The sequence below is a fragment of the Perca flavescens genome, chromosome 21 (genome assembly GCF_004354835.1).
Source record: "Perca flavescens isolate YP-PL-M2 chromosome 21, PFLA_1.0, whole genome shotgun sequence".
In the NCBI taxonomy this organism is placed as follows: Eukaryota; Metazoa; Chordata; class Actinopteri; order Perciformes; family Percidae; genus Perca; species Perca flavescens.
In genome coordinates, this window is record NC_041351.1 from 895576 (window position 1) to 922924 (window position 27349).

Sequence of the window (27349 nt, forward strand, 5' to 3'; positions counted from 1 at the left end):
CTGAGCGTGTGGTAGAGTGTGTGTGTGTGTGTCTCTGAGTGTGTGGTAGAGTGTGTGTGTGTGTGTGGTAGTGTGTGTGTGTGTGTGTGTGGTAGTGTGTGTGTGTGTGTGTGGTAGAGTGTGTGTGTGTGTGTGGTAGTGTGTGTGTGTGTGTGTGGTAGAGTGAGAGGGAGAGTCTGACCTGTTTCTGAGCCTCCATCTTCTGCTTCCTGGTGGGGTCTATGGCATCCACCATCCACTTGATGGTGAAGTAGGTCACTGCTCCGAAGATGGTGAGCCGGAACAGCAGCCCGATGACCTCGTTCCTGCCCAGGGGACGGGCGATGTTCTCCACCGGGACCTCCCGCAACACCATGCTCAGGCTCCGGGAGTACACGGGAGTACACAGGAGAGTACACAGGAGAGTAAACGCAGGGCTGCAGAGAAACAACAACAAAACAACAATACATTTAATTTAAAGCAGTGAATGTCAAACTTTAACTCCTCTAAGGGCCACAGGATGTAGAGTTAGTCAAATGCTTTTAGATATTATATATTTCTAGGGCTGTCCTCGACTAAAGAAGTTCTTAGTCGACTAACACTTATAGGATTTAGTCGACTAATCGATGAGTTGATTTAATTGACAGAGCTGTGCTCTTTGAGAGGTGGTTAAGACTAGAAAAGCACAATATAAATGTAGTTAATTAACCATCTGTAAAACTGAGTTTCTCCACAATTAATCCTGCAAAAGCACCACTTTAAATCTTGTGTTTACCATAAATGTGCTCAGAGGTTTCTTGGAAATAAGTAATTAAGCATGAATAAGCATAAAAAATGACTAATGGACTAAAGAAATCTTAGTCGACTAAGAACAAAAGCCCTATATATTTGAGTGTATTACTGCACAGGGCTCCACACTAACTTTTTAGAATAAATCTTGATTAGAGATGCACCGATTACAACTTTCTAGGCCGATTCCGATTTCATTTTTTCTAACCACTTTACAGCACACGCACATCTTCATTTTCTACCTTTTCTTTACTAGAACATGTGTTGACCAGATAATGGGTCACTATATAATATAACTATATAAATGACTCCTGGTGTGGGATATGAACACACATCTAAAGAGCAACGTTAGAACCATTTCCTTCGTCTCACATCTAATATCACACTGAAGAGAAGCGTTTTGTTCTTAGTCGACTAAGATTTCTTTAGTCCATTAACACAAGATTTAAAGTGGTGCTTTTGCAGGATTAATTGTGGAGAAACTCAGTTTTACAGATGGTTAATTAACTACATTTATATTGTGCTTTTCTAGCCTTAACCACCTCTCAAAGAGCACAGCTCTGTCAATTAAATCAACTCATCGATTAGTCGACTAAATCCTATAAGTGTTAGTGGACTGAGGAGTTCTTTAGTCGAGGACAGCCCTGGTACTTAGGGTTAGGTCTGGGACGAGCACAGATACGAAGGACTCACTTTAAACAGCGGGCGGATTGAAGAGCAGCTCGTGGTTAACAGCTGGTGATCTCCAGCCTCGCGCTGACTGCTCTCTGTATTTCTGATCACAAACAACAACATGATAAATTGTCAGATTTTTACATGGAGTTTGGTGGGAAACTGCACACAGTGCTTAAACTACTTCAAACTGCTATTTTGTTCATATTTGTCTCTGTTTTTTTTGGTAACACTTTACTTGAAGGTATATATTTAAATGTGGATGCCTGTATGAGTGTGTCTCCCATGTTTTTTTTAGCATTAATATAATATGTTTGCAGTAGTAGCATTTTTTTACTATGTAGTTATTTAGGTATATATTACCTCATAGATGTTATCGGCACTGACAAGGACTGCACTTAATTTCGCTGTATCTGTTACAATGACGATAAAGATATTCTATAAGAGTGACACGTTAGGGTTCATGTGTTCATGACACTGTCGTGAACACATGAACCCTAACTTGTCATGACAAAAACCGAATGACAGAAGCATTACATCATGACTTGTTTATAATGTTTATGACACGTTCATGACAGCGTCATGTCACTCTTATGTAGATACCTTCAAGTAAAGTGTAACAGATTATTGTTATTAATGTGTGTTTGTGTATGTATGTATGTATGTATGCACCAATCACAAGGCAAGGCAAATTCCACGTAGGTTATCTACTCCTTTCTGATTCTTCTGATTCTGGAAGGTCTTCACAAATGTTACTGATGCATCAAACTGAAACTACTCTGTCATTTTATTCAAGCCGGATTAAAAAGCAGGTCTTGGTGAATAGTTTCTGATACCCAATCATGTCCTATCAGCTTTTTCTTTGCAAGAAGGAGCGAGGAAAACTTTAAATTGTCAACTTTTTAAACGGAGTTTGGCAGACGTTCGGTTGGCAATAGGTATGAAACGGTCACTAATTAAAAAAACTAAACCAGTGTTCATTTTTTATTCTAGCCGTTTTCAAATCCAGGTCCTGATAAATACTGCTGATCTTCAGTCGTGATCTTAACAGAAACTGTACGTCCAACAAGAAGCAAAGAACTTGTATTTTGGCAAAAGTTTGGAGAGAAATGACTAGTTATCTGCACATGTAGGTCTTGTTATAATAATAACTCGATTTGGATTCAAGCCGTTTTGAAAAGAAGCTCCTGCTAAGTAGTTTCTGACCTACGGTCATGATCTATACCTTTAGTATTTCTAACAATAAGCAAAGCAATTATAAATTGTGGGATTTTTTTAAATGGAGTCTGGTGGGACGTCCCCGTCAGTGTTAAACTTTGACACACACCGGGTCTGTCACTGACACATAAACCTCCTGGACCCCCTGGAAGTCCCCGGACCACAGTTTGGGACCCTCCGGTGTTGTCGTTATAGAAACCGAAAGCACTGTTTAAAGGTTAAAACCGAAAGGACTGTTGACGCTAGCTGCTAACGTTAGCATTAGCTTGACCTTCTCGGCTCTCCTCTCCGGCTGTAACAGAGCGGTTTGTGCCCGGATACAGCGACGTATATCCCCGCTGGGAAACCCGCCTCAGGGCGCCGACAACTCCGGTAAAACTGTTACACGAAAACACGCGGAAACTCTCCGTTTATCCGGTAAAATGTGACCGGCGCTTACCTCCGATAGGCACGTCGTCACGGTCGTCACGCAGCAGCAGCAACACTTCCTTGGTTTGCTCTACCGGTGGTGCGTTCACGGAGCATCTACGGTGGTGCGTTCAGGGAGCATCGTAACTTTCAGTGTCACTACCGCCACCTATAGCGCGGGAGTGTAGAATGTTTGTGATCATGTTTTAGATTTATGAAAATGGTATTTTGAGAGTATTATAATTTAATTAATTGCATCAACATCTCCTCAAATTCGAGAGTAGAATGAAGTAGAAATATTTTGATCAAAAAAGTTAATATATATATATATAGATATTACAATAAAGTTAAATATTATTAAAATAAGATCGAAAATGTTTTGAGAAAAGTTTAAATATTTTTTGGGGAATAAAAGTCAGAAAATTTAAGAAAAATGTTAAAATATTTAAAAAATAAAAATCGGAATATTTTTGGGGAAAAGGGTTGAAATATTTTAAGAAAGCGGGATCGTTTTAACGGGGACAGGATAGAAACTAGTTTTGTGTGTGTGTGTGTGTGTGTGTGTGTGTGTGTGTGTGTGTGTGTGTGTGTGTGTGTGTGTATTGAGTTGTGTATTGTCTGTGTTCATCCAGGAGGGGGCGCTGTAACACAGGCTTAAATCAACAGGAAGATTTATTCATGAAGAAAGAGGCTGCAGCCGTTAAACTCAAACATACATAGTCATTATGATTATTAAAAATAGAAAAAGGGAATTAAAGAAGAATTAAATTAAATTAATATAAAAACGAATAATAAAATAATAAGGGACAAAATTAATACATGAGAGAGAAAATAATAAAAATTAATTAAAACAAAATCATTTTAAAAATGATATAAGAACAATAAAAAAAAAAATAATAATTATAAATAAAATTAAATAATAAGAAGAAGAAGAATAAAATAAAAATTATAATAATTATAATATGAAATGTGTGATGCGGCAGCTGAAGATAATTTGGGCTTTTTGTGATTGTTTGGAAGTTTGGAGGTTTTGAATAAAGAATAAAATCATCAGAACCTGATTGGTCAAGTCAGAGAGAGTGACTCAGCACCCGGAAATGACGCGTTTTTTAAAAATAAATCATTCTCATTATCATAAATTATAAAGAGAACTCCAATTAATTAAACACATGACTTGTAACATTATAATAAATGACACTTCATTAAATGTATTTATTTAGTATTCTCGTAATATTCACATTTATTTAGCAGCAGTTGACCCAGTAACATACATTTTAATTTAAAAGATAATAAATAAATAGTAAAACAATAAATTAGAAAGAAATATACACACAAGAAAGTGCATTATGTCTAACATGACTCATTTATTTTTAAATCTTTGAATGTTTTATGTGTTTGAAGTATGTGCTTGTTTGGAGATTTATTTTGAAGGTGCGTACCGGATGTATCTCTGTGTATGTGTGTGTGTGTGTGTGTGTGTGTGTGTGTGTGTGTGTGTGTGTGTGTGTGTGTGTTTTAAAAGACGCCTCGGAGACATTTTTCTCTTCGCCAATCTGCAGCCAATCACGGCGCCTCTGCTGCTACACCGAGGCTGGGAGAAGAGCTCCAACTGGACCCGTCTGAGATTCTGAAGGACTGCATCTCAACAGACAACGACACCACCGCGGATGGTTCTGTTTCCAGGCGGGGGGGACCTGGAAGTCCGGGCCCGACGCCCCCTGTTTCTGACCCAGAAAACAGCTCCGATCTCCGGGCTGCCTGTCAACCAGTAGGCCGAGTAGCCGTTGGCTCCTCCGGAGCTCACCAGGCGGCACCGAGGACCACCTTAACGGGCTCGTTGTCACCCATTAGACACTAACTGTTGGCGTTGCTGTTTTTTATTAATCTTACGGATTCATTTTTGATTGTTTTTGCCCGTAACGGTTTAAAAAAAAGCGGGGAGCTAGCTACGGGTTGTGGCTAGAAGAGATACAGCAACGGCCGGAAGTGACGCAATATTACGCTAAATCTCGTCAAATATGGACTGCTAATATGACGATATGATTTTTAATACTTTCACCCAGTTCCTCGGGAGTGTTTTAATCCAAACCACGACTTTTGTCATCTAAACTTAACTAGTTGTTTCAGTGCTTAAAGCCAACTGTCTTCGCCGTAGCTGTATCTATCTGTATCTATTTTCTTTTTTTTTTTTACAAACTTTATTATCAACACAGTATTCGAACAATACAGGTGACGTAGCTTCAGCCCTAGCTACGGCTGGGCTAAGCTAGCTCCGGGCTAAGCTAGCTTCTCTCCCCGGGAGCCAGGCAGCGGAGAGCCGCAGCAATACAGGCGGCCTCTCGGTGCTGTCTCCCCGGAGACCCGGTTAATAATGGCCGCCCTCATCAAGGAGATCGTGAGCAGAAATAAGAGGCGATACCAGGAGGACGGCTTCGACCTGGACCTGACCTGTATCCTTCATTCATCCGGTAACTTTACTGCTCTGTGACAAACTCTTCGTTAAAGAGTAAGATCCTTTTAGTTTAACATGAAACAGCCCTGAAATCACTGTCATCAAACCCACCAGACTCCATGTAAATAATCAGGACTTTTAGCGTGTATAGAGCCAGCATATCTCCACCAGACTCCATGTAAATAATCAGGACTTTTAGCGTGTATAGAGCCAGCATATCTCCACCAGACTCCATGTAAATAATCAGGACTTTTAGCGTGTATAGAGCCAGCATATCTCCACCAGACTCCATGTAAATAATCAGGACTTTTAGCATGTATAGAGCCAGCATATCTCCACCAGACTCCATGTAAATAATCAGGACTTTTAGCGTGTATAGAGCCAGCATATCTCCACCAGACTCCATGTAAATAATCAGGACTTTTAGCATGTATAGAGCCAACATATCTCCACCAGACTCCATGTAAATAATCAGGACTTTTAGCATGTATAGAGCCAGCATATCTCCACCAGACTCAATGTAAATAATCAGGACTTTTAGCGTGAATAGTTTCTGTCCAATTTGAGAATGAAGTGTGTTTTAACGATGATAAAAGTCCTGATTATTTACATGGAGTTTGGTGATGGTGACGGGGCTGTTTCATGTTAAACTAAAAGGATCTTACTTTTTAACTAAAAGGTCTATCTCTGTAGGGATCCATCCCATAATGTTGTCAGACACTTAGAATAATAATTTGAGTCTGTCAGCAGCAGCAACAAAACTTTTAGTGGATGAAATGACCCTTTAACCTGACCGTGGATCCCTAACCGAGCGATCAGATATTTACCCCAACATCATAGCGATGGGTTTCCCTGCGGAGCGCCTGGAAGGCGTCTACAGGAACAACATTGACGACGTCGTACGGTGAGGACACTTTAATCCACTTCCTGTTGGTCCCTCAGGTCTGTCTCTTTAAATATTTAAGGTCTATAAACTGTTCCATCTCTCTCTCTCTCTCTCAGGTTTCTAGACTCGAAGCACAAGAATCACTACAAGATCTACAATCTGTGAGTTTTTATTGAAATACCATTTGTAGTTATGTAAAGACAGTCTGGTTACATGCACCTTTTTAATTTTGCATTATTCTGGATCCCACGTAACTTCTAGGCAAGTCCCGCCCTACGAAGCAGCCCGATTGGTTGGTTTTAGAATAGCTGATTGGTCAGGGGATAGGACCTGAACAGATCGGGTTACGTTACCTTGCGTAAGTAGTAATTGGCCAATAGTAGCGTGTGAATACTGCTGAAAGGCGGGTCTTGCCTGGCCAATAGTAGCGTGTGAATGCTGCTGAGGGGCGGGTCTTGCCTGGCCAATAGTAGCGTGTGACTACTGCTGAAAGGCGGGTCTTGCCTGGCCAATAGTAGCGTGTGAATACTGCTGAAAGGCGGGTCTTGCCTGGCCAATAGTTGCGTGTGAATACTGCTGAAAGGCGGGTCTTGCCTGGCCAATAGTAGCGTGTGAATGCTGCTGAGGGGGGTCTTGCCTGGCCAATAGTAGCGTGTTAATACTGCTGAGGGGCGGGTCTTGCCTGGCCAATAGTAGCGTGTGAATGCTGCTGAAAGGCGGGTCTTGCCTGGCCAATAGTAGCGTGTGAATGCTGCTGAGGGGCGGGTCGTGCCTGGCCAATAGTAGCGTGTGAATGCTGCTGAGGGGTGGGTCTTGCCTGGCCAATAGTAGTGTGTGAATGCTGCTGAGGGGTGGGTCTTGCCTGGCCAATAGTAGCGTGTGAATGCTGCTGAAAGGCGGGTCTTGCCTGGCCAATAGTAGTGTGTGAATGCTGCTGAGGGGCGGGTCTTGCCTGGCCAATAGTAGCGTGTGAATGCTGCTGAAAGGCGGGTCTTGCCTGGCCAATAGTAGCGTGTGAATGCTGCTGAAAGGCGGGTCTTGCCTGGCCAATAGTAGCGTGTGAATACTGCTGAAAGGCGGGTCTTGCCTGGCCAATAGGAGCGTGTGAATACTGCTGAAAGGAGGGTCTTGCCTGGCCAATAGGAGCGTGTGAATACGGCTGAGGGGTGGGTCTTGCCTGGCCAATAGTAGCGTGTTAATACCGCTGAGGGGTGGGTCTTGCCTGGCCAATAGTAGCGTGTGAATACTGCTGAGGGGCGGGTCTTGCCTGGCCAATAGTAGCGTGTGAATGCTGCTGAGGGGCGGGTCTTGCCTGGCCCATAGTAGCGTGTGAATACTGCTGAAAGGCGGGTCTTGCCTGGCCAATAGTAGCGTGTTAATACTGCTGAGGGGTGGGTCTTGCCTGGCCAATAGTAGCGTGTGAATACTGCTGAGGGGTGGGTCTTGCCTGGCCAATAGTAGCGTGTTAATACTGCTGAGGGGTGGGTCTTGCCTGGCCAATAGTAGCGTGTTAATACTGCTGAGGGGTGGGTCTTGCCTGGCCAATAGTAGCGTGTGAATACTGCTGAAAGGCGGGTCTTGCCTGGCCAATAGTAGCGTGTTAATACTGCTGAGGGGCGGGTCTTGCCTGGCCAATAGTAGCGTGTGAATGCTGCTGAAAGGCGGGTCTTGCCTGGCCAATAGTAGCGTGTGAATGCTGCTGAGGGGCGGGTCTTGCCTGGCCCATAGTAGCGTGTGAATGCTGCTGAGGGTGGGAATGCTGGCCAATAGGGGCGTGTGAATGCTGCTGAGGCGGGTCTTGCCTGACCAATAGTAGCGTGTTAATACTGCTGAGGGGCGGGTCTTGCCTGGCCAATAGTAGCGTGTGAATGCTGCTGAGGGGCGGGTCTTGCCTGGCCAATAGTAGCGTGTGAATGCTGCTGAGGGGTGGGTCTTGCCTGGCCAATAGTAGCGTGTGAATGCTGCTGAGGGGCGGGTCTTGCCTGGCCAATAGTAGCGTGTTAATACTGCTGAGGGGCGGGTCTTGCCTGGCCAATAGTAGCGTGTGAATGCTGCTGAGGCGGGTCTTGCCTGGCCAATAGTAGCGGTCTTGCCTGGCCAATAGTGCTGAATACTGCTGAAAGGCGGTCTTGCCTGGCCAATAGTAGCGTGTTAATACTGCTGAGGGGCGGGTCTTGCCTGGCCAATAGTAGCGTGTGAATGCTGCTGAAAGGCGGGTCTTGCCTGGCCAATAGTAGCGTGTTAATGCTGCTGAGGGGCGGGTCTTGCCTGGCCAATAGTAGCGTGTGAATGCTGCTGAGGGGTGGGTCTTGCCTGGCCAATAGTAGCGTGTGAATGCTGCTGAGGGGTGGGTCTTGCCTGGCCAATAGTAGCGTGTGAATGCTGCTGAGGGGTGGGTCTTGCCTGGCCAATAGTAGCGTGTGAATGCTGCTGAGGGGCGGGTCTTGCCTGGCCAATAGTAGCGTGTGAATGCTGCTGAGGGGCGGGTCTTGCCTGGCCAATAGTAGCGTGTGAATGCTGCTGAGGGCGGGTCTTGCCTGGCCAATAGTAGCGTGTGAATGCTGCTGAGGGGCGGGTCTTGCCTGGCCAATAGTAGCGTGTGAATGCTGCTGAGGGGCGGGTCTTGCCTGGCCAATAGTAGCGTGTGAATGCTGCTGAGGGGCGGGTCTTGCCTGGCCAATAGTAGCGTGTGAATGCTGCTGAGGGGCGGGTCTTGCCTGGCCAATAGTAGCGTGTGAATGCTGCTGAGGGGCGGGTCTTGCCTGGCCAATAGTAGCGTGTGAATGCTGCTGAGGGGCGGGTCTTGCCTGGCCAATAGTAGCGTGTGAATACTGCTGAAAGGCGGGTCTTGCCTGGCCAATAGGAGCGTGTGAATACTGCTGAAAGGAGGGTCTTGCCTGGCCAATAGTAGCGTGTGAATACTGCTGAAAGGCGGGTCTTGCCTGGCCAATAGTAGCGTGTGAATACTGCTGAGGGGCGGGTCTTGCCTGGCCAATAGTAGCGTGTGAATACTGCTGAGGGTGGGTCTTGCCTGGCCAATAGTAGCGTGTGAATGCTGCTGAAAGGAGGGTCTTGCCTGGCCAATAGTAGCGTGTGAATACTGCTGAAAGGAGGGTCTTGCCTGGCCAATAGTAGCGTGTGAATACTGCTGAAAGGGGCGGGTCTTGCCTGGCCAATAGTAGCGTGTTAATACCGCTGAGGGGTGGGTCTTGCCTGGCCAATAGTAGCGTGTGAATGCTGCTGAAAGGCGGGTCTTGCCTGGCCAATAGTAGCGTGTGAATACTGCTGAGGGGCGGGTCTTGCCTGGCCAATAGTAGCGTGTGAATACTGCTGGGGCGGGTCTTGCCTGGCCAATAGTAGCGTGTGAATACTGCTGAGGGGCGGGTCTTGCCTGGCCAATAGTAGCGTGTGAATGCTGCTGAAAGGCGGGTCTTGCCTGGCCAATAGTAGCGTGTGAATGCTGCTGAAAGGCGGGTCTTGCCTGGCCAATAGTAGCGTGTGAATGCTGCTGAAAGGCGGGTCTTGCCTGGCCAATAGTAGCGTGTGAATGCTGCTGAAAGGCGGGTCTTGCCTGGCCAATAGTAGCGTGTGAATGCTGCTGAGGGGCGGGTCTTGCCTGGCCAATAGTAGCGCTGTGAATGCTGCTGAAAGGCGGTCTTGCCTGGCCAATAGTAGCGTGTGAATGCTGCTGAGGGGCGGGTCTTGCCTGGCCAATAGTAGCGTGTGAATGCCGCTGAGGGGCGGGTCTTGCCTGGCCAATAGTAGCGTGTGAATGCTGCTGAAAGGCGGGTCTTGCCTGGCCAATAGTTGCGTGTGAATACTGCTGAAAGGCGGGTCTTGCCTGGCCAATAGTAGCGTGAGAATGCTGCTGAAAGGCGGGTCTTGCCTGGCCAATAGTAGCGTGAGAATGCTGCTGAAAGCGGGTCTTGCCTGGCCAATAGTTGCGTGTGAATACTGCTGAAAGGAGGGTCTTGCCTGGCCAATAGTAGCGTGAGAATGCTGCTGAAAGGCGGGTCTTGCCTGGCCAATAGTTGCGTGTGAATACGGCTGAGGGGTGGGTCTTGCCTGGCCAATAGTAGCGTGTTAATACTGCTGAGGGGCGGGTCTTGCCTGGCCAATAGTAGCGTGAGAATGCTGCTGAAAGGCGGGTCTTGCCTGGCCAATAGTAGCGTGTTAATACTGCTGAGGGGCGGGTCTTGCCTGGCCAATAGTAGCGTGAGAATGCTGCTGAAAGGCGGGTCTTGCCTGGCCAATAGTAGCGTGTGAATGCTGCTGATGGGCGGGTCTTGCCTGGCCAATAGTAGCGTGTGAATACTGCTGAAAGGCGGGTCTTGCCTGGCCAATAGTAGCGTGTGAATGCTGCTGAGGGGCGGGTCTTGCCTGGCCAATAGTAGCGTGTGAATGCTGCTGAGGGGCGGGTCTTGCCTGGCCAATAGTAGCGTGTGAATACTGCTGAAAGGCGGGTCTTGCCTGGCCAATAGTAGCGTGTGAATGCTGCTGAGGGGCGGGTCTTGCCTGGCCAATAGTAGCGTGTGAATGCTGCTGAGGGGCGGGTCTTGCCTAGAAGTTGTGTTGGTTCCATAATAGCGCTTAATTTAAACATAATGCTAGCTGTTAGCGGTTAGCTCCCGCTGAGTAGAAAACAAAGCTAGAAGATTTAGAGAATCAGTGTAGGAATATTCAGAGAAACTTTGTGTTGCTTTAACTTCTGCCTGTATGTCTCTCTGGCTGCCTGCCTGTCTCTCTCTCTGCCTGTCTGTCTAACTGCCTGTCTGTCTCTCTCTCTCTCTCTGCAGGTGTGCTGAGCGACATTATGACACATCCAAGTTCAGCTGTCGAGGTGAGATTTCTAAATCTTTTTCACATTCTTTTCACCCTTTCATATGGATGTTGTCTCTCTCTCTCTCTCTCTCTGTCTGTCTCTTTCTGCCTCTGTCTCTTTCTGTCTGTCTGTCTCTTTCTGCCTCTGTCTGTCTCTCTCTCTGTCTCTCTTTCTGTCTCTCTCTTATGTCTCTCTCTCCCTGTCTCTCCCTCTCTCTGTGTGTTTGTTTCTTACCCCTCTGTGTGTCTCTCTCTCTCTCCCCTGTCTCTCTCTCTCTCTCTCTGTGTCTGTGTCTTACCCCTCTGTGTCTCTCTCTGTCTCTCTCTCTCTCTGCCCTGTCTCTCTCTCTTTATGTCTTACCCCTCTGTGTGTCTCTCTCCTTGTGTCTCTGCCAGTGGCCCAGTACCCGTTCGAGGACCACAACCCGCCCCAGCTGGAGCTGATCCGTCCGTTCTGCGAGGACCTGGACCACTGGCTGAGTGAAGACGAGCAGCACGTGGCAGCCATCCACTGCAAGGCTGGGAAGGGTCGCACCGGGGTGATGATCTGCGCCTACCTGCTGCACCGCCGCAAGTTCCAGGAGGCCCAGGAGGCGCTGGACTTCTACGGAGAGGTCCGCACGCGGGACAAGAAGGTAGGTTACCTCAGGGGATCTGACCGGGGAGGGTAGGTTACCTCAGGGGATCTGACCGGGGAGGGTAGGTTACCTCAGGGGAAGGTAGTTTACCTCAGGGGATCTGACCGGGGAAGGTAGGTTACCTCAGGGGATCTGACCGGGGAGGGTAGGTTACCTCAGGGGATCTGACCGGGGAGGGTAGGTTACCTCAGGGGAAGGTAGTTTACCTCAGGGGATCTGACCGGGGAAGGTAGGTTACCTCAGGGGATCTGATCGGGGAAGGTAGGTTACCTCAGGGGATCTGACCGGGGAGGGTAGGTTACCTCAGGGGATCTGACCGGGGAAGGTAGGTTACCTCAGGGGATCTAACCGGGGAAGGTAGGTTACCTCAGGGGATCTGACCGGGGATGGTAGGTTACCCCATGGGATCTGACCGGGGATGGTAGGTTACCCCATGGGATCTGACCGGGGAGGGTAGGTTACCTCAGGGGATCTGACCGGGGAAGGTAGGTTACCTCAGGGGATCTGACCGGGGAAGGTAGGTTACCTCAGGGGATCTGACGGGGATGGTAGGTTACCCCATGGGATCTGACCGGGGATGGTAGGTTACCCCATGGGATCTGACCGGGAGGGTAGGTTACCTCAGGGGATCTGACCGGGAAGGTAGGTTACCTCAGGGGATCTGACCGGGAAGGTAGGTTACCTCAGGGGATCTGACCGGGGAAGGTAGGTTACCTCAGGGGATCTGACCGGGGATGGTAGGTTACCCCATGGGATCTGACCGGGGATGGTAGGTTACCCCATGGGATCTGACGGGGGGAGGGTAGGTTACCTCAGGGGATCTGACCGGGAAGGTAGGTTACCTCAGGGGATCTGACCGGGGAAGGTAGGTTACCTCAGGGGATCTGACCGGGGAAGGTAGGTTACCTCAGGGGATCTGACCGGGGAAGGTAGGTTACCTCAGGGGATCTGACCGGGGATGGTAGGTTACCCCATGGGATCTGACCGGGGAGGGTAGGTTACCTCAGGGGATCTGACCGGGAAGGTAGGTTACCTCAGGGGATCTGACCGGGATGGTAGGTTACCCCATGGGATCTGACCCGGGGGATGGTAGGTTACCTCAGGGGATCTGACCGGGATGGTAGGTTACCTCAGGGGATCTGACCGGGGAGGGTAGGTTACCTCAGGGGATCTGACCGGGGAGGGTAGGTTACCTCAGGGGATCTGACCGGGGAGGGTAGGTTACCTCAGGGGATCTGACCGGGGAGGGTAGAGCGCCAAAAAAATTAGAAAAAGTGTCAAAATTGTCTGGAAAAAGTGACCAAGGCCTCTGAAAAAGTGGCAAAACATTGAGTAAGGGGTCCCAAACGTAGGGCTGTGCAATTAATTGAATTTCGATTTTGGCTCCCAACGATCACCAAAATAGTATAATCGAGAAAAAAACTATTATTTTGTCATGTTCTGTTTTTCAAGAACAGTCTTATTTTGTCTTGTGTTCTGAATGACACGCGCATACGCACATCCGCCCCTCCCGAAGCCAGTCAGGGAGGCCAGTTGTGTGCATATCATCTGCTGGAATTTAAAACCTCAGCGCGAGTAAAGATGGCAGCAGCGTTTGGTGAGCAAAAAAAGGCAAAACCAACTCAGTTGTCTGGCAACAGCTAACGTTAGCTAACCCTGCGGTCCCTCTGCTGTAGTAGACGTTGTATTCCCCCGACACGCTGTATTCACTTACTGTTTAAAACTGTTTCCAGCTTAGTGGGGGTGCATATAGGCATACTGCTCAAAACGAAACATGAAAAAACCGTCATGTTCCCTCAACATTTAGTTTAGTTGTTAAACTGTATGTAAATGAGCAGAGACGTTAAATCACCTGTTTCACGTAACGTTACTCTAAGGTACCGTCTATGTGCTGGATTTTTCCTAAGGTTAGCTGGCAAATAAGCCCACTGACGGCGACGTTATTGTTGATATTTTGGCCCAGTGTTTAGTAATGACAGTAGCAGTGGTCATAGTGAGTGGACATGTGAAGATATATTGGCCCAATGTTTAGTAATGCCAGTAGTAGAGGTCATAGTGAGTGAACATGTGATGATATAAGACATGTGATGATATTTTGGCCCAATGTTTAGTAATGACAGTAGTAGTGGTCATAGTGAGTGAACATGTGATGATATATTGGCCCATTGTTTAGTAATGACAGTAGTAGTGGTCATATTGAGTGGACATGTGATGATATATTGGCCCAGTGTTTAGTAATGACAGTAGTAGTAGTGGTCATAGTGAGTGAACATGTGATGATATATTGGCCCAATGTTTAGTAATGACAGTAGTAGTGGTCATAGTGAGTGGACATGTGATGATATTTTGGCCCAATGTTTAGTAATGACAGTAGTAGTAGTAGTGGTGGTCATAGTGAGTGAACATGTGATGATATATTGGCCCAATGTTTAGTAATGCCAGTAGTAGTGGTCATAGTGAGTGGACACGTGATGATATATTGGCCCAGTGTTTAGTAATGACAGTAGTAGTGGTCATAGTGAGTGAACATGTGATGATATATTGGCCCAATGTTTAGTAATGACAGTAGTAGTGGTCATAGTGAGTGAACATGTGATGATATATTGGCAGATGTGTAGTAATGCCAGTAGTAGTGGTCATAGTGAGTGGACATGTGATGATATATTGGCCCAGTGTTTAGTAATGCCAGTAGTAGTGGTCATAGTGAGTGAACATGTGATGATATATTGGCCCATTGTTTAGTAATGACAGTAGTAGTGGTCATAGAGAGTGAACATGTGATGATATATTGGCAGATGTGTAGTAATGCCAGTAGTAGTGGTCATAGTGAGTGGACATGTGATGATGTATTGGCCCAGTGTTTAGTAATGCCAGTAGTAGTGGTCATAGTGAGTGGACATGTGATGATATATTGGCCCAATGTTTAGTAATGCCAGTAGTAGTGGTCATAGTGAGTGAACATGTGATGATATATTGGCCCAATGTTTAGTAATGCCAGTAGTAGTGGTCATAGTGAGTGAACATGTGATGATATATTGGCCCAGTGTTTAGTAATGCCAGTAGTAGTGGTCATAGTGAGTGGACATGTGATGATATATTGGCAGATGTGTAGTAATGCCAGTAGTAGTGGTCATAGTAAGTGGACATGTGATGATATATTGGCCCAATGTTTAGTAATGCCAGTAGTAGTGGTCATAGTGAGTGAACATGTGATGATATATTGGCCCAATGTTTAGTAATGCCAGTAGTAGTGGTCATAGTGAGTGGACATGTGATGATATATTGGCCCAGTGTTTAGTAATGCCAGTAGTAGTGGTCATAGTGAGTGGACATGTGATGATATATTGGCCCAATGTTTAGTAATGACAGTAATAGTGGTCATAGTGAGTGAACATGTGATGATATATTGGCCCAATGTTTAGTAATGCCATTAGTAGTGGTCATAGTGAGTGGACATGTGATGATATATTGGCCCATTGTTTAGTAATGCCAGTAGTAGTGGTCATAGTGAGTGAACATGTGATGATATATTGGCCCAATGTTTAGTAATGACAGTAGTAGTGGTCATAGTGAGTGAACATGTGATGATATATTGGCCCAATGTTTAGTAATGCCAGTAGTAGTGGTCATAGTGAGTGGACATGTGATGATATATTGGCCCAATGTTTAGTAATGCCAGTAGTAGTGGTCATAGTGAGTGAACATGTGATGATATATTGGCCCAATGTTTAGTAATGCCAGTAGTAGTGGTCATAGTGAGTGAACATGTGATGATATATTGGCCCAATGTTTAGTAATGACAGTAGTAGTGGTCATAGTGAGTGGACATGTGATGATATTTTGGCCCAATGTTTAGTAATGCCAGTAGTAGTGGTCATAGTGAGTGGACATGTGATGATATATTGGCCCAGTGTTTAGTAATGCCAGTAGTAGTGGTCATAGTGAGTGAACATGTGATGATATATTGGCCCAATGTTTAGTAATGCCAGTAGTAGTGGTCATAGTGAGTGAACATGTGATGATATATTGGCCCAGTGTTTAGTAATGACAGTAGTAATGGTCATAGTGAGTGGACATGTGATGATATTTTGGCCCAATGTTTAGTAATGACAGTAGTAGTGGTCATAGTGAGTGAACATGTGATGATATATTGGCCCAGTGTTTAGTAATGCCAGTAGTAGTGGTCATAGTGAGTGAACATGTGATGATATATTGGCCCAGTGTTTAGTAATGACAGTAGTAGTGGTCATAGTGAGTGAACATGTGATGATATATTGGCCCAATGTTTAGTAATGCCAGTAGTAGTGGTCATAGTGAGTGAACATGTGATGATATATTGGCCCAGTGTTTAGTAATGCCAGTAGTAGTGGTCATAGTGAGTGAACATGTGATGATATATTGGCCCAGTGTTTAGTAATGACAGTAGTAGTAGTGGTCATAGTGAGTGAACATGTGATGATATATTGGCCCAGTGTTTAGTAATGACCAGTAGTAGTGGTCATAGTGAGTGAACATGTGATGATATATTGGCCCAATGTTTAGTAATGCCAGTAGTAGTGGTCATAGTGAGTGAACATGTGATGATATATTGGCCCAGTGTTTAGTAATGCCAGTAGTAGTGGTCATAGTGAGTGAACATGTGATGATATATTGGCCCAATGTTTAGTAATGACAGTAGTAGTGGTCATAGTGAGTGGACATGTGATGATATATTGGCCCAATGTTTAGTAATGCCAGTAGTAGTGGTCATAGTGAGTGAACATGTGATGATATATTGGCCCAGTGTTTAGTAATGCCAGTAGTAGTGGTCATAGTGAGTGAACATGTGATGATATATTGGCCCAATGTTTAGTAATGACAGTAGTAGTGGTCATAGTGAGTGGACATGTGATGATATTTTGGCCCAATGTTTAGTAATGCCAGTAGTAGTGGTCATAGTGAGTGAACATGTGATGATATATTGGCCCAATGTTTAGTAATGCCAGTAGTAGTGGTCATAGTGAGTGAACATGTGATGATATATTGGCCCAGTGTTTTTAATGATGACAGTAGTAGTGGTCATAGTGAGTGAACATGTGATGATATATTGGCCCAATGTTTAGTAATGCCAGTAGTAGTGGTCATAGTGAGTGAACATGTGATGATATTTTGGCCCAGTGTTTAGTAATGCCAGTAGTAGTGGTCATAGTGAGTGAACATGTGATGATATATTGGCCCAGTGTTTAGTAATGACAGTAGTAGTGGTCATAGTGAGTGAACATGTGATGATATTTTGGCCCAATGTTTAGTAATGACAGTAGTAGTGGTCATAGTGAGTGAACATGTGATGATATATTGGCCCAGTGTTTAGTAATGCCAGTAGTAGTGGTCATAGTGAGTGAACATGTGATGATATATTGGCCCAGTGTTTAGTAATGACAGTAGTAGTGGTCATAGTGAGTGAACATGTGATGATATATTGGCCCAGTGTTTAGTAATGACAGTAGTAGTGGTCATAGTGAGTGAACATGTGATGATATATTGGCCCAGTGTTTAGTAATGACCGTAGTAGTAGTGGTCATAGTGAGTGAACATGTGATGATATATTGGCCAAGTGTTTAGTAATGACAGTAGTAGTAGTGGTCATAGTGAGTGAACATGTGATGATATATTGGCCCAGTGTTTAGTAATGACAGTAGTAGTGGTCATAGTGAGTGAACATGTGATGATATATTGGCCCAATGTTTAGTAATGCTAGTAGTAGTGGTCATAGTGAGTGAACATGTGATGATATATTGGCCCAGTGTTTAGTAATGACAGTAGTAGTAGTGGTCATAGTGAGTGAACATGTGATGATATATTGGCCCAATGTTTAGTAATGACAGTAGTAGTAGTGGTCATAGTGAGTGAACATGTGATGATATTTTGGCCCAGTGTTTAGTAATGACGTAGTAGTAGTGGTCATAGTGAGTGAACATGTGATGATATATTGGCCCAATGTTTAGTAATGACAGTAGTAGTAGTGGTCATAGTGAGTGAACATGTGATGATATATTGGCCCAGTGTTTAGTAATGACAGTAGTAGTGGTCATAGTGAGTGGACATGTGATGATATTTTGGCCCAATGTTTAGTAATGCCAGTAGTAATGGTCATAGTGAGTGAACATGTGATGATATATTGGCCCAATGTTTAGTAATGCCAGTAGTAGTGGTCATAGTGAGTGAACATGTGATGATATATTGGCCCAGTGTTTAGTAATGACAGTAGTAGTGGTCATAGTGAGTGAACATGTGATGATATATTGGCCCAATGTTTAGTAATGACAGTAGTAGTAGTGGTCATAGTGAGTGAACATGTGATGATATTTTGGCCCAGTGTTTAGTAATGACAGTAGTAGTAGTAGTGGTCATAGTGAGTGAACATGTGATGATATATTGGCCCAGTGTTTAGTAATGACAGTAGTAGTGGTCATAGTGAGTGAACATGTGATGATATTTTGGCCCAATGTTTAGTAATGACAGTAGTAGTGGTCATAGTGAGTGAACATGTGATGATATATTGGCCCAGTGTTTAGTAATGACCGTAGTAGTAGTGGTCATAGTGAGTGAACATGTGATGATATATTGGCCCAGTGTTTAGTAATGACAGTAGTAGTAGTGGTCATAGTGAGTGAACATGTGATGATATATTGGCCCAGTGTTTAGTAATGACAGTAGTAGTAGTCATAGTGAGTGGACATGTGATGATATATTGGCCCAATGTTTAGTAATGACAGTAGTAGTAGTGGTCATAGTGAGTGAACATGTGATGATATATTGGCCCAGTGTTTAGTAATGACAGTAGTAGTAGTCATAGTGAGTGGACATGTGATGATATATTGGCCCAATGTTTAGTAATGCTAGTAGTAGTGGTCATAGTGAGTGAACATGTGATGATATATTGGCCCAGTGTTTAGTAATGACAGTAGTAGTAGTGGTCATAGTGAGTGAACATGTGATGATATATTGGCCCAATGTTTAGTAATGACAGTAGTAGTAGTGGTCATAGTGAGTGAACATGTGATGATATTTTGGCCCAGTGTTTAGTAATGACAGTAGTGGTCATAGTGAGTGAACATGTGATGATATATTGGCCCAATGTTTAGTAATGACAGTAGTAGTAGTGGTCATAGTGAGTGAACATGTGATGATATTTTGGCCCAGTGTTTAGTAATGACAGTAGTGGTCATAGTGAGTGAACATGTGATGATATATTGGCCCAATGTTTAGTAATGACAGTAGTAGTAGTGGTCATAGTGAGTGAACATGTGATGATATATTGGCCCAATGTTTAGTAATGACAGTAGTAGTAGTGGTCATAGTGAGTGAACATGTGATGATATTTTGGCCCAGTGTTTAGTAAATGACAGTAGTGGTCATAGTGAGTGAACATGTGATGATATATTGGCCCAATGTTTAGTAATGACAGTAGTAGTAGTGGTCATAGTGAGTGAACATGTGATGATATATTGGCCCAGTGTTTAGTAATGACAGTAGTAGTGGTCATAGTGAGTGAACATGTGATGATATTTTGGCCCAGTGTTTAGTAATGACAGTAGTAGTAGTGGTCATAGTGAGTGAACATGTGATGATATTTTGGCCCAATGTTTAGTAATGACAGTAGTAGTAGTGGTCATAGTGAGTGAACATGTGATGATATTTTGGCCCAGTGTTTAGTAATGACAGTAGTAGTAGTGGTCATAGTGAGTGAACATGTGATGATATATTGGCCAAGTGTTTAGTAATGACAGTAGTAGTGGTCATAGTGAGTGAACATGTGATGATATTTTGGCCCAATGTTAAGTAATGACAGTAGTAGTAGTGGTCATAGTGAGTGAACATGTGATGATATTTTGGCCCAGTGTTTAGTAATGACAGTAGTAGTAGGGGTCATAGTGAGTGAACATGTGATGATATTTTGGCCCAGTGTTTAGTAATGACAGTAGTAGTAGTGGTCATAGTGAGTGAACATGTGATGTGACATTGTGTTATGTGTGTGGAACTGTTCATTAGCTGTGTAACGTTACGTGTGATAGCTGTAAAGCTGAACCGACTCACAAAACAGATTTTATTCTGATCCAAAGACTCTTTCTGTGAGATAAAGGACACTAACAGATTATACCCTGGACACTATCCATTATATCCAAATGTTAATGAGTAATCATGTTAAATAATCGTGATTTAAATATTGACCAAAATAATGGTGATTATTTTTTCCATAATCCAGCAGCCCTACCCAAACGTTAAAACAAAGTGCCTAAAGCAATGAAAAAAGCACATAAACTGCCAGAAAATGTGAATCTAAATTGAAATGCAGGCCGGATTTAAACCTGCAAGGGGCCGGATTTGGCCCTCGGGCCTCGAGTTTGACACATGTGCCCCAGGATATCTTGACCGGACAGGGTACGTTACCCCAGGACGTTGAAAAAAAGGGCCAAAAAAGTTGGAAAAAAAGTTCTGAAAAGTGATAAAACATGGCAAAAACATTAAGTAAAGAGTCCTGAAAAAGCAAAACATTAAGTAAAGAGTCCAAAAAGCATTGAAGAAAAGGGTTAGGGTTAGTACGTTACCCCTAGGGGTGGTGGGAAAACATCGATACAGCGTAGTATCGTGATATTTTTCGTGGCAATACTGTTGATACACAGACGCCAAGTATGGATCTATTATGATATATGTGTTAGTCAGTCTGTCTGCTTGATAATCACATTTTGCAACATTTCAAATTGAAGTGAGATGAACGGACAGAGACATGTATCTTTTTAGATAAAACACATGTTGACAAAATTTTCCTTTTGGGGACATCCTTTGAAATTGGGTATCTGACCGGGGAAGGTACCTCACCCCAGGGGTGTCAAACTCAGTTTCCCAGAGGGCCACACTGGAAAATGAGACTCACATCAAGGGCCAGACATGTAGGTTTTATTGAAATACTTTTATTTAAGAGAAAAAGTCAAATACTTTGACTGTATTATTGCATGACTCATTTACTGTAGGCTTAGTCACTTATATTTTGGGCCTCATAAAGCCCCCCCAAAAAGTTCGGCAAAAATGTTCCTCAGCCAGTGACAAATACGATGAAAAAGCACCAAAAAAGTTGGAAAAAAACATCAAAATTGTCTGAAAAAGTGACAACAAACATCAGAAAGTGACAAAAACTGTGTGTGTGTGTGTGTGTGTGTGTGTGTGTGTGTGTGTGTGTGTGTGTGTGTGTGTGTGTGTGTGTGTGTGTGTGTGTGTGTGTGTGTGTGTGTGTGTGTGTGTGTGTGTGTGTAGGGGGTCACCATCCCCAGCCAGAGGAGATATGTGATCTACTACAGCTTCCTGCTGAGGAACCAGCTGATGTATAAACCCGTCGCTCTGCTCTTCCACAAGATGCTGTTTGAAACCGTCCCCATGTTCACTGCTGGCACCTGCAGTAAGGCTGCTACACACACAGAGACACACACACACACACACACACACACACACACAGAGACACACACAGACTCAGATATACACACAGATTCAGATATACACACAGACAGAGACACACACAGACAGAGACACACACACACACAGATATACACACACACACATAGATACAGACAGAGACACAGATATACACACACACAGACTCAGATATATACAGACACACACAGAGACTCAGATATACACACAGAGACACAGATATACACACACACAGACAGAGACACAGATATATACACACACAGACTCAGATATACACACACACAGACAGAGACACAGATATATACACACACAGACTCAGATATACACACACACAGACAGACACAGACACAGATATACACACACACACAGACACAGATATATATACACACACAGACTCAGATATACACACACACACACACACACACAGACTCAGATATATACACACACACAGAGACACAGATATACAGACACACACAGAGACACAGATATACACACAGACACGGATATACACACAAACACAGACACAGATATACACACAGACACAGATATACACACACACAGACAGAGACACAGATATATACACACACAGACTCAGATATATACACACACAGACAGACTCAGATATATAGACACACACACACACACAGACTCAGATATACACACACACACAGACTCAGATATATACACACACACAGAGACACAGATATACAGACACACACAGAGACACAGATATACAGACACACACAGAGACACAGATATACACACAGACACAGATATACACACAAACACAGACACAGATATACAGACACACTCAGACACAGATATACCACACAAACACAGACACAGATATACACACAGATACAGATATACAGACACACTCAGACACAGATATACAGACACACACAGAGACACAGATATACACACACACAAACAGACACACACAGAGACACACACACAGAGACACACACGCAGTCTCTCTAAACACATCACACACAGATACACACTCGACATAACAGTTTACCTGCTGAACGTTTTCATGTTTGAATAAAGTTTCTATCTTGAATATGTGAAAAGACTCAGCAGGAGGAATACACGTTGTGTGCTAACGTTGTGCTAAGGTTGTGCTAAGGTTGTGCTAACGTTGTGCTAAGGTTGTGCTAACGTTGTGTTTCCGTGCTGCAGACCCTCAGTTCGTGGTGTACCAGCTGAAGGTGAAGATCCACACGTCCAACCCGGCTCACACGCGGAGGGAAGACAAGGTGATGCTGTTTGAGTTCCCACAGCCACTTCCTGTCTGCGGAGACATCATGGTGGAGTTCTTCCACAAGCAGAACAAGATGATGAAGAAGGTGAGGAAGACTCACACATTAACCAGTCCTTCCAGGGGAGGGGGGGTAAGCATTCTGATGCTACCAGGCCATCACCTCCCGTTAGCATCCCATTGACTCCCATTCATTCTGACGTCACTTTAACAGAGAATAACTTTACATCTGAAGAGTTTAAAGACTCTATTTCTCCGTTGTTTATTTCTAAAGAAACACAACAACGTATAAAAGGCTCCATTACCTTGTAGCTCACGTTATGTCTCCGTAGCAGACGCTTTTATAACAATAGGCTAACGATTGGGTCATAACCACGAGACTTACTGTCACACAGTAGAGGAATTACCGTATAGTACAGGAGAAGCTCACAGGCAGTTTGGACTTCCATTAGCTGTTTAGGTTTAATTACTAATGTTAACTAGCATGTTAGTGATCAGTAATTACTGATGTTAACTAGCATGTTAGTGATCAATAATTACTAATGTTAACTAGCATGTTAGTGATCAGTAATTACTAATGTTAACTAGCATGTTAGTGATCAGTAATTACTAATGTTAACTAGCATGTTAGTGATCAGTAATTACTAATGTTAACTATCATGTTAGTGATCAGTAATTACTAATGTTAACTATCATGTTAGTGATCAGTAATTACTAATGTTAACTATCATGTTAGTGATCAGTAATTACTAATGTTAACTATCATGTTAGTGATCAGTAATTACTAATGTTAACTATCATGTTAGTGATCAGTAATTACTAATGTTAACTATCATGTTAGTGATCAGTAATTACTAATGTTAACTAGCATGTTAGTGATCAGTAATTACTAATGTTAACTAGCATGTTAGTGATCAGTAATTACTAATGTTAACTAGCATGTTAGTGATCAATAATTACTAATGTTAACTAGCATGTTAATGATCAGTAATTACTAATGTTAACTAGCATGTTAATGATCAGTCATTACTAATGTTAACTAGCATGTTAGTGATCAGTAATTACTAATGTTAACTAGCATGTTAGTGATCAATAATTACTAATGTTAACTAGCATGTTAGTGATCAGTAATTACTAATGTTAACTAGCATGTTAGTGATCAGTAATTACTAATGTTAACTAGCATGTTAGTGATCAGTAATTACTAATGTTAACTAGCATGTTAGTGATCAGTAATTAGCCTGTGCCTATGTTATCTCCTTAGATATACATTTACGTTGTCTCTGTCAGTTGGAGGCTGCTCAGTAAAGGAAGAGATCACCGGAAAAGTGCTTCTAATATCCTTCACTGGTCTCCGTCCAGAGACACGGGATCTGTTGGTCCAGTTTATATATGTCAATGAGTTTTTGTTTTTGTTTTTTTTGTGATTGTTGCGGGCAAAAATCCTTGATTATGCGGTATGTTTTCTTAAAAATGCGATGGAATATGCTATATTATATTTATGCAATTCTATGCGATAAAATTGCAAAAATTGCTGTTTGATGAAAAAGAGAAAAAAAGTGATTTTTCAACTTTCTGCTAAGATATATTATGGGACTTTTTTTGCAACGAAAATGTGGGGATTATGAAATCATGAAAGCTCTGCATATTTTACGCGAAAATCAGCAATTTAATCGGCAAAAGTGTGGCTTATTTGAAAAGATGTCGGCCCTGCATAAATATGCAGACTTTGGCCGATTATGCATTGAATTATGCGATCGCATAATCACGTTTTTCTGGAGGGACTGATATACAAGAGATTCGAACACTCAGTAAACACTGAAAGGGTCATTTAGTTTAGTTTACAACCTGGACCCTATTGTCCTGTTTTTGTGTGCAAGTGTCGACTTAGAATGAAGTGGGTTTTAGGATAAGTGCTGATTATTTACAGGGAGTCTGGTGGGTTTAGGATGCTCAAAGTACTGATTATTTACACGGAGTCTGGTGGGTTTAGGATGCTTAACGTACTGATTATTTACAGGGAGTCTGGTGGGTTTAGGATGCTCAAAGTACTGATTATTTACACGGAGTCTGGTGGGTTTAGGATGCTCAAAGTACTGATTATTTACAGAGTCTGGTGGGTTTAGGATGCTCAAAGTACTGATTATTTACACGTAGTCTGATTATTTACACGTAGTCTGGTGGGTTTAGGATGCTCAAAGTACTGATTATTTAAACGGAGTCGGGTGGGTTTAGGATGCTCAAAGTACTGATTATTTACATGGAGTCTGGTGGGTTTAGCGGATGTTTTTAGGTTACTTCCCTTGGCCGACCTGTTGAGATTGTGTGTTTTTCAGGAAAAGATGTTCCACTTCTGGGTCAACACCTTCTTCATCCCGGGCCCGGAGGAGATCCCGGAGCGGCTGGAGAACGGCGGCGGCGCCGACAGGACGCACCACAACGTGGGCGTCATGGCGACAGCGGAGATGATGATGATGCCGACGACGACGGGCGGAGAGGGCAACGACTTCCTGGTTCTCACGCTGACCAAGAACGACCTGGACAAGGCCAACAAAGACAAGGCCAACAGGAACTTCTCCCCCAACTTTAAGGTCAGACATCCGATCTCTCAGAACATGGACTCGGAAAAACGTAAAAAAAACTTACAAAAATTAAAATAAAATGTCTGCGTTCAGCTGCAGGTCTGTCTGTCTCTCTGAATCTCTGTCTGGCTGTCTCTCTGAATCTCTATCTGGCTGTCTCTCTGAATCTCTGTCTTGCTGTCTCTCTGTCTTGCTGTCTCTGTCCCTGTCTGTCTCTCTGTCTGGCTGTCTCTCTGTCTGGCTGTCCCTCTGTCTTGCTGTCTGTCTCTCTGTCTGTCTCTCTGTCTGGCTGTCTCTCTGGCTGTCTCTCTGTCTGGCTGTCTCTCTGTCTGGCTGTCTCTCTCTCTGTCTCTGTCTTGCTGTCTTTCTGTCTTGCTGTCTTTGTCTGGCTTTCTCTCTCTCTCTCTCTTGAGTTGAGATGCAGCTTTCCACTAACTCTGTGTGTGTGTGTGTTACTGTGTGTGTTTGTGTGTCTGTGTGTGTGTCTCTCTGTGTGTCTGTGTCTCTCTGTGTGTGTGTCTGTGTCTCTGTGTGTGTGTGTGTCTCTGTCTGTGTGTGTGTGTGTGTGTGTGTGTGTGTGTGTGTGTGTGTGTGTGTGTGTGTCTCTGTGTGTCTCTGTCTCTGTGTGTCTCTGTGTGTGTGTGTGTCTGTGTGTGTGTGTGTGTGTGTGTGTGTGTGTGTGTGTGTGTGTCTCTGTCTCTGTGTGTGTCTGTGTGTGTGTGTGTCTGTCTCCATGGTGACCTCCAGGTGAAGCTGTTCTTCACGAAGACCGTGGAGGAGGCCGTGGACTCCGACGCCGGCAGCACGGCTCCCTCGGTGACGCCGGACGTCAGCGACAACGAGCCGGACCACTACCGCTACTCGGACACCACGGACTCAGACCCCGAGAACGAGCCGGACGAGGACCACAGGCACAATCAGATCACCAAAGTCTGACACACACAGACACACAGACACACACAGAGACACACAAAGACACAAAGACACACACACATACACAGAGACACAAAGAAACACACATACAGAGACACACACACACACAGACAGACAGAGACACATACACACACAGACGGAGACACACAAATACAGACACACACACATACAGACAGACAGACAAACATACAGAGACACACACACACAGACATACAGAGACACATACACACACAGACGGAGAAACACACATACAGACACACACACACACACACATATACAGAGACACATACACACACAGACGGAGAAACACACATACACACACACACACACACACACACACACATATACAGACACACATAAAGAGACACACACACGGACAGACAGACAGACACACATATACACACACAGACGGAGACACACACATACAGGCACATACAGACACACGCACATACAGACAACACACACACACACAAACGCATATATATATATATATATACATAAACACATACATATACACACACACATATCTATACACACATACATATATCCACACACACACACACTCGGTATGTTTACGCCCCAGACTCAGCCCTGCGTGTTAGCTAACTCTAGCTAACGGGGGGGATATACAGCAGGACCACGCCCCCCCCTCTCTCTCTCTCTCCTCTCCGAAATCTTCTGGACAATCACATGACGCGGAGGCCAGGAGGGGCGGGGCTTAGCGTATGGACGGGGCCAGGCAGCAGATGGCCAATAAGATGGACGAATGGACCCGAGAGTTCCAAAATAAAAAGGAGTAAAACTTGAATATAAACTGAAAGTAGCCTTGTGTCGGATAACTCTAACCCCTTGTGTCCTTCCTTCCTTCCTTCCTTCCTTCCTGACCAGCTGTAGGAACCAATCTTTCTCTTCAATCTCCTCGTGTGCTTGCTGTTCTCCGGCGGTTGGCTCTTCTCTCCGTGAGCTCACGTTTTTAAAATGTTTCGGTTCTGAAGATCTCGCTTCACACTTCCGGGCCGAGCAACGAAATCTAAATGTTCTTCATGTGTGGATTATTTCCTGGATGGGTTAGTTGTTTGGTCTCTACACACACACACACACACACACACACACACACACACTCACTCAGAGAGACACGCACACACTCAGACACTCACACACACACACACACACACACACACACACACACACACACGGAGACACACCCACACACACACACACACACTCACTCAGACACTCGGAAAC

The 27349-nt window shown here is 44.3% G+C and overlaps 2 protein-coding genes across 2 annotated transcripts in view; one reads left to right on the forward strand and one right to left on the reverse strand.

Moving 5' to 3' along the window:
* atad1b (ATPase family AAA domain containing 1b) overlaps positions 1 to 3184 on the reverse strand; it is a 22092-nt gene extending 18908 nt beyond the window's left edge. The window contains 3 exon segments of the mRNA XM_028568617.1: positions 182 to 416; positions 1462 to 1543; positions 3098 to 3184. Of these exon segments, the coding sequence (XP_028424418.1) occupies positions 182 to 355 (174 nt within the window). The 5' untranslated portion in view covers positions 356 to 416; positions 1462 to 1543; positions 3098 to 3184.
* A 2253-nt stretch (positions 3185 to 5437) lies between these two features.
* ptenb (phosphatase and tensin homolog B) lies at positions 5438 to 26145 on the forward strand. The gene is made up of 9 exons (XM_028568604.1): positions 5438 to 5516; positions 6338 to 6422; positions 6521 to 6565; positions 11201 to 11244; positions 11622 to 11860; positions 21155 to 21296; positions 22511 to 22677; positions 24926 to 25180; positions 25919 to 26145. Exons 1-9 carry the CDS (start codon positions 5438 to 5440, stop codon positions 26105 to 26107), a joined length of 1245 nt encoding a protein of 414 aa, XP_028424405.1. The 3' UTR covers positions 26108 to 26145.
* The last annotated feature ends 1204 nt before the right edge of the window (positions 26146 to 27349 follow it).